Here is an 18,283-nt window from a genome sequence, read left to right on the forward strand (position 1 = left end):
GTCTACACTTCCCGCTGGCTCAGCAAAGGACCCCATATTCTCTCTTCCACCTTCTTCCTTCAGGAAAAAGGTACAAAAGTCTGAGGTCACATACCAACCAACTCAAGAACAGCTTCTTTCCTGCTGCTGTCAGACTTTTGAATGGACTTACTTTGTATTAAATTGATCTTTCTCTACACCCTAGCTATGACTGTAACACTACATTCTGCACTCTCTTGTCTCCTTCCCTATGAACGGTATGTTTTTGTTTGTATAGAGCGCAAGAAACAATACTTTTCACTGTATGTTATTAGATGTGACAATAATAAATCAAATCAAAACACATTCAGTGCATGAGGAACCACTCATGGCCCAGGCCCCAACTAACACTTTTAAAGATAACAGCTTAGGATTTTTAGATGAGGTGCTTTTGACTTTCTTTTGCTGTGGCAGAGGAAGTGCAGATATTGTGTAACTTGCTGTCGGAGGAATTCTGAAAAGTTGTTGGAGTCACTAGTGAGAGGTGCAGGACTATTCCAAGGAGTTTGGTAAAGCTTAAAGGCCTACAAGTGGAAAGGCTGCCATCACTCATCAGGACTACTGTTGCATCCCCTCTTAGTCTGCAGCACCAAATGGAGGAGAAGAAGACTCTCAATAGAAAACTAAACCTATCTAGAATATTCAAAGAGCTCTTTTCTTACTTCTTCTTCAGCCAAGTGCAGTAATTGAGCTAGGTACAGTTCACCAAGGAGATAGTCACTGAAATGTGCCTCTTCCTCCAAGACGCTTGCAGCAGAGAGTAAGGCAGGCATGCATTCCCTTAGTGCTTATTTTGCAACTGTCTTTGCCTGTCCAAGTGCACCTAACACAGTGCTACCCCAGAGGCTGCAATATGAATGGTGGAAAACTGCAAACAATCAATGTAGCAGACTACAGATGGTCTTGGGGGACAACCTGGAACAGCTCAGGTCCTAGAAAACCTGGCTTGAAATTCACCACCTTAGCACAGGTAGTAGCAGTCTGGCCTGACTGATGTGCAACAGCAAGGGTAATGGTGGACTGATAATGGTGGAAGCATGAATGCTGTCCTCCTGACAGAGGACAGCAAGTTCATGGTTCAAAGCCACTAGCACTCTCTAGTGGAGGTGCCGCAGAAATCCGAGTAATCAGAGTGTTGAGTTCCTGAGGGAAGGACGCATCTGCAGACATGGCTCAGCAATCTGAGCCTGCATGGTACCAAGCTGGACTTGCACACCAACAAGTAAGGATCATATGGCCTTAGTTTGAATTTCCACTGCAGCAGTGAGACGTTGTATGGCTTCTGCTTGTGCTGCAATGGAAGCTGAACCACTGCACGGCTGCATGTGAGGGTGAGGTGAAGCATCTGACTGTAAGGCATGAGACCTGATTGCCTAATGGTGAATGGTGGGGACATGGTGCATTGTGAAGTACGTGGGGTTGCTGGTGAAGATGTCTGAATTTGACAATTGAAGATGCATTCATCCAACTAAGGTCATTAAACATGTTGGGCACTGCAGCTAGGTCCTTGGAATCAGTTTCCTTGCATTGACTTCTGTGGATACATATTTCCATTCCCTTCACAGTTTGTGCCTTAATGGCTTCCTGGCTCCCTATGTAAACATGACCTTTACCCTCTTTTCCATTTTCTGGACTAAGGCCTCCAGCATTGCATCAAGCAGAGAACCTGGGAGCCCATCTCTCTGACCTGGTAAACTGAAGCTGTCAATGAAAGCTAACCATCTTTCAAATTGGCTCCCATTGCATGTCCTTGCTTCAGGAATGGCACTGACAAAGTACATAACTGTTCTGTATAAAATAAGCTTGTTGCCTTGTTGGAGAAACTGGGTGCCTGAAATAGGTTTTTAAAGGCACAGTAAGTAAGTTTTTTTTTGCATTTCCTAGCCCCTACGAAATGCTTCATTGGTAATCCTATTCTCTTTGTGAATGGAAAACAGCTCCATCAGCAACTGAGGCTTGAATGTCCCTACCCTCTAAGAGGTGGCGGCTTCCCTTAAGAAGAGCAGGCTAACTGTGATTTGTGTTAGACAGACAGACAGACACACACACACACACACTCTCTCTCTCTCTCTCTCTCTCTCTCTCTCCTGGGCCACCCTAAGCATGCAGCCAGTCAACAGTATGGTGATCTGCTGGATAAAGACACATTGCAATCCCTGAGGCTGCTAATGAGCCTTACTGAATCCTCGCTCATTAGACGCTACATTAGAAATGGATTTTTTTTTTAGATCATATTCAGAGAATGTAGTTCATTTGTTTGGCACAGTCAGTGAAAATAAAAACCCTGCCTTTTCAGCTTTAGCAGGAGCAAGCAAATGCAGAAACAAACCTGATTTTCTGTGCCTTTAAAAGCCACCCAGTTTCTCCACTGAGGCAATAAGCCTACATTATATAGAACAATTATGTACTTTGCTGGAACACTTCCTGAAGCAAGGGCAGGCAGTCAGAGCTAATTTGAAAGATGGTTTGATTTCATTGACGGCTCCAGTTTACCAGTCATTGTCTTCTCCACACTCCAGAACACATTTCTGATCATTTGACTCAACACAATATATGGAAATTTTAATACAGAAGTGGAACCTTTGACCCATCCAGTCAGTAGGTCGGCAGGGCCCGAAGATCCCGTCGGCAAGAACCACTGAAAAATTCAGGCCAAGGTGAGAGGCCTAATTTTCCAACCCATTCCTTCTGCATTACAATGGAGCTTCAAAAACACGAGAGCCAAAACACAATTTTCAGCATACACGTACCTTCAATTTGGACAGCGTGTGCATATCAGCTATAAAGTCCAGCAGTTCATTTACATACTGTCTCATGCACTCCATTGCTGAGGTTGTATACTGCAAGAGTTAATGAAGAGATATACATCAATGCAGGCTACATGAATAGCTTATTTTATACAATGCGAGACTGATGTTTCTGCAGTGCCCATGTTAATTAATTTATTGCTTAAGTCTTAGTTTCATTTTACAGTTGAACATATATGTTTCAAGCTGTAGCGGGCTTGTTTCAAATTAAACAACTACAATGAGAAATGTGATATAAATTACTGCATACGAATAGAAAATATCTACCTCTAATTTGTAATCTGTAATATTCTATATGTATGCTTAAGAGCATTTCCTACACTCAAAACAGTTTTCTAATTCAATGCTTATCAGTTTTGCTGGTCTAAAATAATAAAAATACATCTTATCGCTGTCAATACTGCTTCCCCCACTGTGGCATAATGGGGAGATTGCTGCACTGAGAGAGGTGCTATCTTTCACAGGGGACATTAAACTGACACTCTATCTGCCCTTTAAGGTGGCTGCAAAATATTCCTTGATTCTATTCAAGAAGAAACAAGTGAGTATTCCTGGTGTCCTGGTCAACATTTATCTCTGAATTGGCATCAACAAAGCACATTATTAGGACATTTATACCTTGGTTGTTTGTGGAACCATGCTGTGTACAAATGAGCTGTCACATTTCTTCACATTACATCAGTGATTGTATGTCATTTGCTGAAAAGCAATATGGCACGTCCAAAAGGTGCCATAAATTTGCATGTTATGTTTTCTTTCTGCTCCTTCACTACATTGCAACAAACAGCCTCCTTTAACTTGAGGTGGAAGCATTTACATGAGAATTCTCCATGCCAATCATCAAGGTCATTACACATCAGATGTCAGATTGATATATCCAGCAAGACAGGCCTGCAACAAGCCAGTCCTGCAGCTGCCAAGCTCAGACTGTCAGCAATAAAGGACAGCAAGACTCAGGTTTCGGTCAAAATAAGGTATTAAAATCACGATTTCTGAAATGGAAGCCCAATCATTTGAGGAACTAAATCTAAAATCATTGTACCCAGTTTAGTGCAATATAAAACATACAATGACCATACTATCATTTTAAGAAATTAGTTTTGTTGCTCACCTAATAAACTGGAAATTTTTGATATATACATTTTGAAATGTATATCAATAATACATTGCTATCATACCATTTAATACAATGACAAACACAGTCCAGTAATTATGCATTGCCTCTGGCATAACATAAAGGATCTAGATCAAACAATAATATATCTATATTGTACTGCCATCATATTTTATAATGGTTAGGTAAATTGCTCTGATCTTGTGACTCATACATTTAAGTTCTTGAAGTATGCCAAGCATATATTTTAATTAGTGTTTAATAAAGCAAACCACAGAATGAAATGCACCATCCCAAAAATATTATTCCTCTGTCACATAACAATATCAGGAATATTATTTTTACAAATTCTGTAACCTTCCCTTACTCTCTACTCTCTTCTCTTCCAAAAAAACAACTGGCTGAAGTTTTTATTCAACAGCATTACATCGACTGGCTCAACAAACAATACTTGAATATAGAAGTCTCATGCATTAAAATGTCCAAATCATTTATGCAACAGCCTTATTTCAAGATAAGGACTATGTAAGCATAAACTGTTGAAAAATGGATTAGTTGACTGCATACGTGTTAATCCCAGTAAGAGTCAGTGAAATAAATTGAGAACAACTGCAGTGCAAATCATGAAATATGACATACGCATAGGTGCAAGTTACATTGAATAAGCACAATTAAGTTTAAAATATGCTATTCAACATGGACCTACTATTGCCACCCTTGTTATCATGACAATTGTTGCTGGTAAAACAAATCCAAAGAAGCAAAACTAACTGTTCAAGCTTTAAGTGCATGCATAATACAGAATTGTACAATTAGAGAAAACTTGCAACAAGGCCACTGCCTGGACATGTATAGCCCCCTCTCCCCCAGGAGCAATACTCACCTTTATGACCCTGGAGTGATCACTTTGATAAGTTCACGTTTGGGTGAGGTTTGAAATTGTGGTGAAGGGTCAATATCTGGTGACGGAGTTGGTTAATAATATTGAGGTATATTCAAACGTATTGCAATCTGGTTCATGCCCATTATAGGTGTTAACCTGATTACATTGCCAGCAAGGGGTGGTGGAATTCAGAAATTGTGACTTTGCCAGTGAGATTTGCAATTTCTGGGTCTCACCCCAACCACCATTCCCACAGATAGTGAGAGTGGGCTTGAGATCCCACCTGATATCCTTATTTACTCTATCTAGGCAATCTTAATTTTTTTTAGGTCACCCCCATAAGTTTATATGTCACTTCTCAGTCTCCCCTGCTCCAAGGAAAATAGCCCAAGCCAATCCAATCTTTTGTCATTATTAAAATTCTCCAGTCTTGGCAACATTCTCATAAATCTCTGCATCCTCTGCAGTGCAATCACATCTTTCCTGTAATGTGGTGGTCAGAACTATAGGGAGTATTCAATCTGTGGTCAAAATCAGTGACATATACAATTCTAGCATAATCTTGTTACTCTTATAGTCTATTCCTCAGCTAATGACGAAAAGCATACCATACACTTTCTCAGCCAGCTGATTGAACTGTCCTGCTACCTTTAGTATTTGCAGACTTACATTCTTAGATCCCTTCCTTCTTCCATATTACTCAGTATCCTCCCATTTATTGTATAGTCTTTTCCCTTGTTGCACCTCCCAAAATGCATTACATCACTCTTCTCTACATTGAATTCCAGTTTTCAATTTTCTGCCCAACTCACCAGGCCATCTATATTGTAAAGAAAAGCTGATCGATTCTGCCTCACCCTCTCTTTTGCCTTGTATTATTTTGTATTTTTTGTCGCTTATTACTTACGTTTTAATCTGAACCCCGTATCAAATAGCTTGCTTCAATGCTGTCTAAGGCACCAAGGTCTTACAACGTTTCTTTGTTTTAAATGAAAAGAAGTTTGTGATAAGGACTTTTATAGCTTTCATCTAGAATACCATCTTATTCTCACACAATCTATCTTCCATCTTACACATGGAAATGCAAGATACAATGATGGTAGTAATGTCAATTTTATAACCATCATTTATAATAGTCATAGAGTCTTACAACACATAAAGAGTCCCTTTGGTCCAACACGTGTCACTGGCCATCAAACACCTATCTTTCTCATCCTATTTTCTAGCACTTAGTCCATAGCCTTGTATGCTATGGCATTTCAAGAACTTATCTGCATGCTTCTTAAATGTTGTGGAGGTTCCTCTGCCACCCTTTCAAGGGATGAGTTCAAAATTCCCAGCAGCCACTGGGTGAACAAGTTTTTCCTCAAATCCCCTCTAAGTCTTCTACTTCTTACATTCAATCTATGCCCCCTGGTTATTGACTCCTCCATTAAGGGGAAAAGTTTCTTTCAATCTACTTTATCTATGTCCCTCATAATTCCCCCCCACCCCTGCTGCCGGCCCTGCCTACTTCAGCCTTCTCTGCTCCAAAGAAAACAACTCTAGCCTATCCAGCTTCTCTTCAAAGCTGAAACACTTCAGCTGAGGCAACGTCCTGGTGAATCTCCTCTGCAACCTTTCTAGTGCAATCACATCCTTCTAATAGTGTGGTGACAAGAACTACACACAGCACTCCACCAGCTTTGGCCCAAAAAACGTTTTATACAGCTCCATCATAACCTCATTGCTTATATTCTATGCCTTGGCTGATAAATGCAAATATCCCATATGTCTTCTTAACCATCTTAGCTACCTGTCTTGCTACCTTCAGGGATCTTTGAACATATAACCAAAGGTCCTTCTGGTCCTCTGTACTTCCTAGCATCCTACCATTCATTGTACATTCCCTTGCCTTGTTAGTTCTCCCAAAATGCATCACCTCACACTTTTCAGGGTTAAATTCTATCTGCCACTGTTCTGCCCAATAATGTTATCCGGCAATCCCAAGGCTTTCCTCCTTGCTATTTACCATACCATCAATTTTCATGTCATCTGTGAACTTACTGATCATAACCCCCCACATTCACAACCAGGTCATGAATGCACACTATAAACTGATCCTGTGGTATGCCACTGGGCACAGGCTTCCAGTCACAAAAAAAACCTTTGACCATTACCATCTGCTTCCTGCCACAAAGCCAATTTTGGATCCAATTTGCCAAATTACCCTAGATCCCATGGGTTCTTGTCTTCTTGATCAGTCTCCATGTGGGACCTTGTCAAAAGTCTGACTGAAGACCATGAAGACTACATCAACTGTAACGTCCTTATCTACACACCGAGTCAGTTCCTTGAAAAATTCAATCAAATTTGTTAGACATGATCTTGTCTTGACAAAGCCACGCTGACTGTCCTTCATTAATCCTTATAACAGTTAATTTATTAATTTATAAAACATATCTGTTTTTATGACTTCATATCAAGTATGTACGCAAGTGTTAATTTAACCTTGTTCTTTGAAGCTCACCAGCTGCTGCAGTTTTTCAAAAGGCCAGCTATGTCACTTCTGTTGACAAAGTGCTAAGGAAAAGTTGGCAGCCCCAATGCTAAAACTGTACTTGTTTCTCAGATGAGTCGGCAGTGAATTAAGATTGTATGCCAGTGGCTGTCAGCAGGTGAGTTATACAGCCTTATCCAAAATGTCATGATATTCAAGTGTGACTATATTTCTCAAACAATTACTTAAGTGACATTAAGCACATAATCTAAGACACATGCAACAAGATGTATTGGCTAAGGAGATTAACTAGATAGATTGTTGTGACTGATTAATAATTCTTTAATTGGAATAAATCTTTATAGATTTCACTTCTGCATGCTTTATTTCTCTTCAAGTGTCTTTATTGCTGAAACTGGATCATAATCTAGTTTCAACAAATAAAATATGCATGATTCAAGTCCTATCATTATAATTTTAGAAGGTTTTAAGATTTGGGGTGGAATTTTCCTAAGCCACCTGCATAGCAGGCGGGACAGAACCATGCAAAAGTCCATTGACTTTGGGCAGGATTTTCTGGTCCTGGGGTGAGTGCTGCTGGAAAATCTTGTCCTTCGTTTTTTTTAAATTGATTCCGCCAAATCAATTGAATGGCAGAGATGGATAGTGGTTTCAAAATTTAATTCAACATCTGTTGTAATGTCATGACATATAAATGTTCTTTTTAAATATAAAACAGGTTGCTGAATAGTCTTGATCTTGATTTAACAGGGAGAGATCATTTTGGTGCCAGATCTTCCTGTAGTTTAACCTGGAGCTGATATAGAAATATAGAAAATAGAAGCACTGTGGGCCATTTGGCTCTTCAAGACTGCTCTGCTATTCATTTTGATCATGGCTGATTAACAAATCCAATATCCTCATCCCACCTCCACCCCTCATATCCCTTTACCCCTTTAACCCCAAGAGCTGTATCTAATTTCTTCTTGAAAGTGGAAGTGATACTGCCATCCCATGCTTTCAACAGGGATCTGTGCCAGAGGGTGAGCACACAACCACAATAGCCATGCAGCACAGAAACATCAACTTCTTGTGAGTGCAGGAGTTTGTATGAATCTTTCCCTATACTGGGCAGGGAGAGGGAGTGGGCGCAGCTGTCAGCCAGTGAGACCCTCAACACAGTGTGGCAATCTTAGTCCCAGAAATGGCCACCGCTCCCAGGGGCTGGTTGTTCTTCAAGGTGGGATTCTGGCTAAGAGAGGTGCACATGCTCTCCCGTCAACCACTTAGTGCTGCTTCTAGTGTTAAGTGGCCACTGTGCAGCCATTAGGAAAGTTGGCAAGCTCCCTCTCTGACATTTTAGCTGGTGAAGTTGGGGAAAGTGGTGCCTCGTTAAATCCAGCCTGGTATGTAATATGGGAAACTGCAGGATAAAATGAAATCGAAACAGTGGTCTTCCTTAACTTGCTGAACTTTCACATTCAAGTGCAGGTTTTGAATATAGCAAGAATCATAGGGGTTCTTACATAAAGAACACAAGGTTAAATTAGTGAAAGTTTTTTTTTAAATTTGACAAAGCAAAAATCCATAGAAGAGCAAATTTAAAATATCTATTTCATTATCGAGGTCTTTTTTAGTCATTCACATTTCCTGAGCCCTACAGAACAACATTGACTCAGAGGAGCTGTCTCATCATCAACCTGTATTGGGCACTGTACACAGATAATTGAGAGGAATCAAAAGAGCAGCAAAGAAGGCACTCAACCTCTTGAAAAAATAACGACTCATTTTTCAATGTCAGCAACTACACGCACAACTCACAGATCACCGTTAATTATGCTGACACTAGATTAATGTGATTTTGCACTCACTTCAATTTCACCACCATTAGTATTTACTCCCAATTAAATAACACTGTGAGGAAAGTAGAAAGTACCCATTAGCAAAATCACAAATTATACCCTAATGTTAATTATATTGTTCCATCAACAATAACATTCTTTGGAGGAGCAGATGTTCAAAACTCCAGAATTCTAGGAAATTGCAAGGTGCTGTACACATTTCAGAATTGATAGAAATTCTATTCAATATTATATATGCTATATATATGTTATACATATATGGAAATTGTCTGGAACGTTTTGAATGAAACATTATGGTTGGGTCCAATACTTACTCCAGGAACAGATGCAATCATGTGTTTCTGCAGAATTGTTGATTCAGCTATTCTTGTTCCCGCATCTGCACAAACAAACTAGTAAGAACAAGAGAGAGATCCAATAGTTTTCACATCAGCCTTCAAACTGTTTATTGGTGCATTCCCATTATTATGTAACTTGCAAATGTCAGTAAACATATATCACTCCTGCACAAGGTAGTCACTTACTCATTCTAGTCACTGCTCCATGATTTCTGCAATTTTACTTGAATTTCTTTCTTTTAAACCAGGAATGACATCTTATAGAGTAATAGAGTTTTGCAGCATGGAAAAAGACCCTTTGGCCCAATGCGTTCTCACTGGCCATCAAGCACCTATCTATTCTAATCTCACTTTCCTGCACTTGGTCCTTGGCGTTTCAAGTGTTCATCCAAATGCTTCTTCAATGTTAAGAGGGTTCCCACCTCTTTCAGGCAGTGAGTTCCACATTCCCCACCACCCACTGGATGAAAAATTTTTTCCTTACATCTCCTATAAATCTTCTGCCCCTTACCTCAAATTTATGCCCCCTGGCTATTGACCCCTTTACTAAGGGGTTTCTTCCTTCCACTCTATCTATACCCCTCGTAATTTTACACACACCAGTCAGGTTCCCCTCAACCTTCTCTGCTTCAAAGAAAACAACCCCAGCCTATCCAATATCTACTGAAAGCTGAAACGTTCCTGCCCAGGCAACATCCTGATGAATCTCCTCTGCACCTTCTCTAGTGCAATCAGTTCCTTCCTATAGTGTGGCAAGTAGAACCGCACACAGTACTCCACCTGTGGCCTATCCAGTGTTTTATACAGCTCCATCATACCCTCCCTGCTCTTATATTCAATGTGTCAGTTAATAATGCAAGTATCCCAAATGCCTTTCTAACCATGTTATCTGTTCTGCTGTCTACAGAGACCGACGGACTTGCACACAAGTTAGCAGGAACTAAGTTTGTTCAGTCCCCACGTGTGGAAATTCGAAGTCAATTTCAAGCTTTAGGGCGAAATTTATTTATAAATTAGGCACACCCTAACACAGAATATGTGAACAAAGTTTTACCTGCACCAGTAACAACAGGTTGGTGTCTGGTAGTGGAGACTTTAGCTTCAGTGCTTGTAACAATTCCAATACAACACTCCGTGAGAGGTAGAATTTATCTCGTTCCTGAAAAGTACAAACACAAAGTATGAGGAAATTGTTGGAGGGAATGAACTAACTGAGTCATCTGAGGCCATGTAAAATTTGAACAAAAATGGCTTCATTCAACATACATGAGGGACAGCAGAACTCATGGCTATAACTCCAGCTTGCTTCCAAGCTACTCTGCTAATCATGTATATTCTTATACTTTTGCGTGTTACAAAGTGCTACATTTTGATTAGGTCATCAGATTGTTACTTTAACTTTGTTAAAGTTCTGTTTCCATCTCATTATACTGATCCATTGTGCTGTGTGCTTTAGCTTTAATCATTTTCTGGACATTTCCTGTCCACTCATTTACAATATCAAAGCACTGTGTTTGTCAAACTGATTTTGATGGTATGTTAATTGTCCCCAATTCCATGACACTTGATTAGTTCTCCAGAGGCACAATAGCTCCTCTAGCCATTGCGGAGCCTTGATATCAATTCTCTTATTGTTGTTATAACCTCAAAAAGATCTCATCTGGAGAATGACTGTTTTAGTGCTGTCTGGGATACAATAATTTGTCATGTCTGCCCATGGTGAGTGGGAATATTTTAGTCAGGCTGCCTGTTTAACCCTTTCCATCCATTCCTCTCCTGCTGCAGCCCACACCCCCTGGGTTCGCCCTACTACAGAAATCTATAAGACCCAATGGAACCTGTGACTGCTTTCAAAAACCATATTAAGCATAATTTATGAACCACATTATCACTGTCAACTACTCTACACCACCAGAAGAAGGTTTATATGCTGATATATTTACCTGTCAAAGACTCAACAATTAAATAAATGGCAATCATTTTTTTGGAGGCGCTGAGTACAGTATTTTGGCATAAGATGTTCCTAATCATTTAACTATACTAAAAATGAGTGTTAGGGACCAGTTCAGAAACTCCAGGCTGTACTATGAAGTTAGCCTAGGCCCCAACTTCTTTTGATTTTGGCACTGGTGTGTGCATAAGGTGTTTCGCTCCAGGCATGATTCTATTGACCCACTAGGAAGCTTTTTATCAAAACATGCTTTATTTAATAACACAGTTTAACTATAACAAAAAGGCATTAGTGCAACTTTTACCAATTGAACATGATAAACTGCATTAGTTTAAACATAAACATGACAAGATACAATTCTTAACTGTTAGTCTATTTCTATTAGTTCCAAGTTAAACAATATTCCTCACAGACATAAACTCGTCCTCAAAATCAGTTAGCAAATAACAGGCTCACATACTGGTACATGAGTTGCTGATCCTCCAGCGTCCTGAACTCCTCTGGAGACAGATACCTATTTTCTAGCAAATGCCAAACTACCAGTCTTTAGAGAGAGAGAGAGAGAGAATAACACTTCTTGTTTCTGGCAAACTCAAACAGACAACTGCCTGCTATTTCCCTCTGTAAATCTGGCTTTTCCCATTAGCAGATGATGCTCTTTTGTCAATCAACCTAATTAGCCATACTTTGAAACCCCAAGGGATAACCCAAAAAACAAACAAAACTGAATGAATTCAAATTAAAACCAACACCCCAAAATCAATTATGGAACAATTACGCTTCTACAGTCTCAGCATGTGGGTTGCCTTGAGCAGACAAACTGGCAGCGTAATCAGAGCTGAAGTTTAAAACATTCCCTTCACAAGAAACATGATACATTTCTTAAAGACACAGAATCATCGTTTGAGAAACAGATTCATATCTGACATGCCCTTTGTGAAGTTGTGCTGTATGGCATGCAGTTAGAGAATTTAACTGCATCCGTGATTGCTAGCCCATGTTTGCGCAGGGCTTCAAATACATGAGAAGACCTAGTATCAATCATTTTCATTGAAGATGAAAACTGTGGCCCAATTTTACCTTATTGAATGCTCGATGACACAATCCACACAATTCAACAAGGTACATAAGGCTGAAGACTCCATTCTGAATCACAAAGCTCAGTAATTTGGAAAATGGCTCCAAAAGGCTCTATAATCAAAGATAATGGAAAAAAAAGAGTAAGACACCAAATTCCCTATGAAGCAAATACAATGGGGGATGGAGGGAGGGCTAACCCATTGAAGTGGACAAACTTTAGAATGGACTAAAATCACCTACGGTTAGAAGGAACTAAATTCAGATCACAATGAGTCTCATAGCTTGCATGAAGCCCCAATTAATTTATGTCAGATTAAATTAGTATGAAGGTAACAGAAAGTAAATTTCCTGTTGTGTAACCAATACCGAAATGTGAAATGTGCCTACCTAATCCTCACTCATGCTGGTTCACATTAGTGCTCCCTAAACACTCAGAAGCAATCAACTCAGTGCTGATTTTGTGCCACTGTTTATAAGCGAGGATCTGTAAGCAATATATCCAGAAGTGTCTGGGTCTGTTTTCTTTGCAAAAAGCACCAACCTAACTTGTTAAAACTTATACTGGGAAGTGTCAGACTTGTCCCGGCATTTTTTCACACAGTGGGTAGAACTTTCCATTTTTGTGACTAAATGCCTAGCTGGATGCATTCTATGATGACGTTCCTGCTGGACAATGTTGCTGGACACACCTAATTTCACACTTGGAAACACAGCAGTTATTTATGGATGAGTTTCTCTGAGTGTCTCTTTGAATCACATGGTAGACTGGGGACTGACTCACCCACCTAGCTGTTATCTTATGGGGTCAAAGGTCTGGGCATCATATTAAAATGCCACCCTCATTCTCTCCAGCCCACTCTGAGCAGAAGATGTCTTGAAATGGCTGTGGCAAAGAAGAGAGCTGCTCCAAAGTTTAACAATGATCCCCTGGAGGTGTTTATCAAGGGTGTGTTGCAGCCAACACCAGGAATTCCTCTAACCCAGGGGTAGCTTGAAGAAACCTGGACCCATAACTGTTGCTATTCCAATGTCCAGTGTAGACTCACACCTACCCATCTTGAGGTTGTGTGCACAGTCCCATATAGAGGAAAATGCATCGCATAAAACCAACAATACAAAAATATGAGAAAAACACTGCACAGATAATACACATGAAACAAGTTACACGATTTATACATTTTATTCTTCTTAAAAAATCTTGGCCCAAGAATAAAATCTACAAATCAATGCCTAATGCAAAATGGCAAATGCCAAAGAATGAAAGGAAAACTTAAGAGGAGAGAGAAAACAGGAATAAATGATTGAAAAGTAGTTTTAAAATAACTTGTTTCCCTGCCAAGGAAAGAAAATCTGGTAACAAAAGATCAAAGGTTTAAAAGGTTTTAAGAAGCCACATTAGCTCTAGCTTACTTACTCGTGTTGCACTTGTGGTAGGTATCTTGAGAAGACAGATCATGATTGCTAAACTAGAATCCAAGCAGCACTGCGTACAAAATAGAAGTTATCACTTCTTGGCATGTATTTGGGTATTTATTTTCTCAGTAACTGGCAAGCACACGTTGAAAATTTTGACATTCTTGATCTATCATGACATATAAAATCAGTTTATTTCCAACATTTCAGGAATATTTCAATCCCGTTCCCTTTTGGTCCTCTATCTGACTCTTGAAATATCCAATGAATTAAGGATAAGTGATCTGTCCAGACATTTGTAAAGTTATTTCACCAAACACAAAGTGGAATATATACTTTATTGAATGAAATGTTACAGGGCTTTTGTGGGCATAATAACTTCATTCTGCTAAACACACTCACTGGCCCTGCAAAGCTAATTTTATATTCATGGAATGTCAAATATCTTAACTATGATTAAAAACAATCCATATATTTTCTAAATAATATCATAACTTGTATATCATTATTTTAGCTTCTATCATAATCGTTCATCTTGTTATCAAGAAATTTAAATTAAAAATGATAGGATTCAGAGTCTTTAATCTCTTCGTTTGTTTTCTGTGAGAATGTTTCAATATGATTTGCTGTTTACCCTTTTTGCTTACATCACTGCTACCGGGTACCTGGAGATTCCCTTTATTTGGCATCAAATTTAAACTGCAGGTGGAAACAGGAAATCCATGCCACAGAGATCACGAGACCTTTGTCGACAGTTTTCTTTGAGGTCAGTAACAAATGCCATTGCTGAGCTACTGACCCTAAATCCTGAACTTTCAATCAAGTTTCAGACTCAATCCAAGTACATCAACATAGTAACTAGTAGGGTGCCACAGGGATCGGTGCTGGAACCCCAGCTATTCATAATATATATTAATGATTTGAATGAGAGAACAAAATGTAACATCTCAAAGTTTGCAGATGATACCAAGTTGGATAGGAGGGTGAACTGTGAAGAGGATACAGAGTTCTTCCATAATGATCTGGTCAAATTGGGCAAGTGGGCAAATCAATGGCAAATGCAGTATAATTTGGATAAATGTGAGTGTATTCACTTTGGAAGCAAAAACAAGGAGGCTACCTGAATGGCTTAAATTGAGAGAGGGGAGTGTGCAGTGGGACCTGGGTGTCCTTGTGCACCAGTCAATGAAGATAAGCATGCAGGTGCAGCAGGCAATGGCATGTTGGCCTTCATTGCGAGAGATTTTGAGTACAGGAGCAGGGATGTGTTGTTGCAATTATACAGGGCCTTGGTGAGGCCACACCTGGAGTAATGTGTGCAGTTTTGGTCTCCTTTTCTGAGGAAAGAGATTCTTGCTCTCGATGGAGTGCAGTAAAGGTTTACCAGGCTGATTCTGAGGATGGCGGGACTGATGCATGAGGAGAGATTGATTAGATTAGGATTGTTTTCGTTGGAGTTCAGACAAATGAGGGAGGATCTCATAAAGACTTATAACAGGAGACAAGACAGGGCAGGTGAAGGAAGGAAATCTTGATGGTGGGGAAGTCCAGAACCAGGGGTCACAGTCTGAGGATTCAGGGTAGACCATTTAGGATGAAGTTGAGGAGACATTTCTTCACCCAAAGAATGGTGAGCCTGTGGAATTCATTACCACAGGAAGTAGTTAATGACAAAACATTGAAAGTATTCAAGAGGCAACTGGATGTAGCACTTGGAGCAAATGGGATCAAAGGTTATGGGGAAAAAGCAGGATTAAGCTATTGAGTTGGATAATCAGCCATGATCATAATGAATGATGGACTAGGCTCGAAGGGCCAAGGAGCCTCCTCCTGCTCCTGTCTTCTATGTTTCTATGACATCATAGGTTGATGTAAATGACTCAATATGGTCCATGTTTTTAGGCAGTTATTTTTCCATCTCTTTTCAGACAGTGCAGGGTTCCCATCAGTGGGAGCCAGGCCAACAATTTCTCCCAAACCCCCATCATGGTGGTTCTTGAGCCATGCAATCATGCTGCCTAATAGCGGTCTAGGTGACATGTCCTGTGATCTTCTTCTCCTTTCCTATGGACAGTGACTCACCTATGTTTCTTTTTTCATGGCAGATTTGATGACAAGATCTCAGTGCTTAAGGAAACATATTTTAGCAGTGTAGCATTCTACTCGACTCCATCTTGCTTGTGCTAAAGATCAGTTCCTTTCAAGGAAGGATTTTACACAGGCCTAACTTTTGGATTTTTACGCAGAGCCAGTTTTGTTTACAAGTTTAATTCTCATAATCTTCCCCATTCTTTCGAATAATTATTCTACTCATTTTAAAATGGTCTACTCAATTTGTTGTCAACTGCTACTTGTGACAAAACATTCCACATGAACTGCAACTCTGCGCTGGAACTTTATATTTTAGTGGTAACCAGCTCAATACAAAGTTAGATTTGTAATATAAACATGAAGAAAAATGTCATTCTTAGTTTGGCGTATTTATTCATCAAATATCCAAATGGCAGTGGATCAGTAAATTCTTCCTTACCTTCAGTGGTAGTATGCAAGGCAATTTGGTCAAAAAGGTTTGAAACTGATTGCATATTGTAGTCCACAGATTGCTTGGTAAATCCATAGGCAGAGCCTCCATGTAAGTGGCAATGTTGTCTAAACAACGAAGCATAGCTCCTCCTGCTGGCAAGCTCTTCTTATTATTTAAACCCTGCGTCACATTTGTATCACAAACATTGCATGTAATTTTGCACCATGCTAATCATTAATTTAACAGTTTTCACACTTGTAATTGCTGATATTATTTCTATCACAGGACATTAAAAATTGACTAACTTGGGTATAACCTGCAATTTACTTCTGAAATCCACAGTACCTCCAGTAGTTGATTCAATGCTGCCACCGAACTCAGCTCGTTGAAGTCCATCAAAGAGGAGGCCAAAGTTCGAAGGAAGCTTCCATCTGATGTCAAAACAAAACCTCTATTTCAAAATATATTTCTTGCCTCAGGAAACATTTGAGGTGTTGGCATTCAGTGTCAAAACACTTGTGTATCAAGTTAGTGTTGTAAAATACCATACCTTTAATGTTGCTTTGGAATAGTTGCGGAAGTATACCATTGGGAGCAAGCTGGTGAAAAATACAGCGTAAAAACTGCTTTGCCACTCCAGCAGCATTGCCAGGAATCATCATGCTTGAAAAAGTGAAAAGGGCAGAATTTTTTTAACAATTAGTTAAACTTTATTCAAATACACACCACACATTATTGTTTAGAAATGATGTGGAAACTCAATTTACAAGGTAATGACTCACATCCCAAATTGAGTCTCTGTCTATGTTTGCACTGTTTGTGAACACAACTCTTCATCCATCTGAAGAAGGAGCAACACTCCAAAAGCTTGTGCTACCAAATAAACCTGTTGGACTTTAACCCTGGTGTTGTGAGACTTATTATTGTTTAGAAATAAATTGGATAAAAGTGCCAGATTTTGGCACACTGGCATAATTTCTGACACAGGTTCCAATAGGAATCATGAAAGCATGTTACATGAAATCAAAGATCTTAATTCCCCACAAGAGAACATCACACGCTTACAATGAATCATATAGCGAATGCATTTCCTAGGTTTAATCCAGCATCTGTAATAAATTAGCTGGTCATAACTGAGTCAACAGAATAAGTGGTGCAAAGGTTTCAACAGGTCTAGAATAGATACAAAGTGTTAAATGCATATTAATTAGTTGTTTAACTTTGTGCAATTGGTATTAACTGGGGTTTCACTCAAGTTCATATTTATAACAGCAGGCTAAAACGGAGGTGGTTGAATTGGAGGTGCAAGATATGTAATTTGCATCTCTGTAAATAAAAGGTTACAAGTGGATAAAGTTGTAGGCTCCAGATCTATCCTTAACTACATGACTATCTAAGTTGTATATTTCTCTTGTCTCTTTCTTGTCTCCCATCATGGTCTCTCTATGCTTACCTTAACAAAAGGCCCACGCCCTGCTCCTTAGCCTCTATCCCCACTATCCTACTGAGCAATCAATTTCCCCGCTGGTCCTCATTGTTTGGTGACTTTGTTCAGGGTTCTCTTTCTTCAGTTGCTTTCCATCTCTTTAAATCTGTTATCAAGTTCCCGTCGCCTCAGAAAAGCCAACTCTTGACACAAGCTTTGTTGTAAGCTACTGCCCCATCTCCAGCCTCCAACACTCTCTAAAGTCCTTGAATATATGACCATTTAAATCTGCACCTGTCTTTCCTGAAACATCCTGAATTGTCAGGGTGGCCACCATCAGCACCTTTCTTAGCCATAACCACCACCAGTTACATTTCCCTTGTCCTTT

General features: G+C 39.6%; 1 protein-coding gene across 7 annotated transcripts in view; it reads right to left on the minus strand.

The window, feature by feature from the left end:
* The window catches only part of unc79 (unc-79 homolog, NALCN channel complex subunit), a 163,136-nt gene that overhangs the window by 13,356 nt on the left and 131,497 nt on the right, over positions 1-18,283 (minus strand). For 6 of the 7 annotated variants that reach the window (XM_080202363.1, XM_080202365.1, XM_080202361.1 and 3 more), the window contains 8 exons: positions 17,020-17,132; positions 16,815-16,900; positions 16,476-16,649; positions 13,947-14,015; positions 12,533-12,643; positions 10,556-10,660; positions 9,478-9,555; positions 2,769-2,858 (listed from right to left, as the gene is read on the minus strand). In XM_080202363.1, coding sequence (XP_080058489.1) covers positions 2,769-2,858; positions 9,478-9,555; positions 10,556-10,660; positions 12,533-12,643; positions 13,947-14,015; positions 16,476-16,649; positions 16,815-16,900; positions 17,020-17,132 — 826 coding nt within the window. The remainder of the gene's footprint in view (positions 1-2,768; positions 2,859-9,477; positions 9,556-10,555; positions 10,661-12,532; positions 12,644-13,946; positions 14,016-16,475; positions 16,650-16,814; positions 16,901-17,019; positions 17,133-18,283) is intronic. The other variant, XM_080202364.1, reaches the window with a different exon arrangement.

The sequence above is a fragment of the Carcharhinus amblyrhynchos genome, chromosome 14 (genome assembly GCF_965287045.1).
Source record: "Carcharhinus amblyrhynchos chromosome 14, sCarAmb.v2.hapA, whole genome shotgun sequence".
Lineage (NCBI taxonomy): Eukaryota > Metazoa > Chordata > Chondrichthyes > Carcharhiniformes > Carcharhinidae > Carcharhinus > Carcharhinus amblyrhynchos.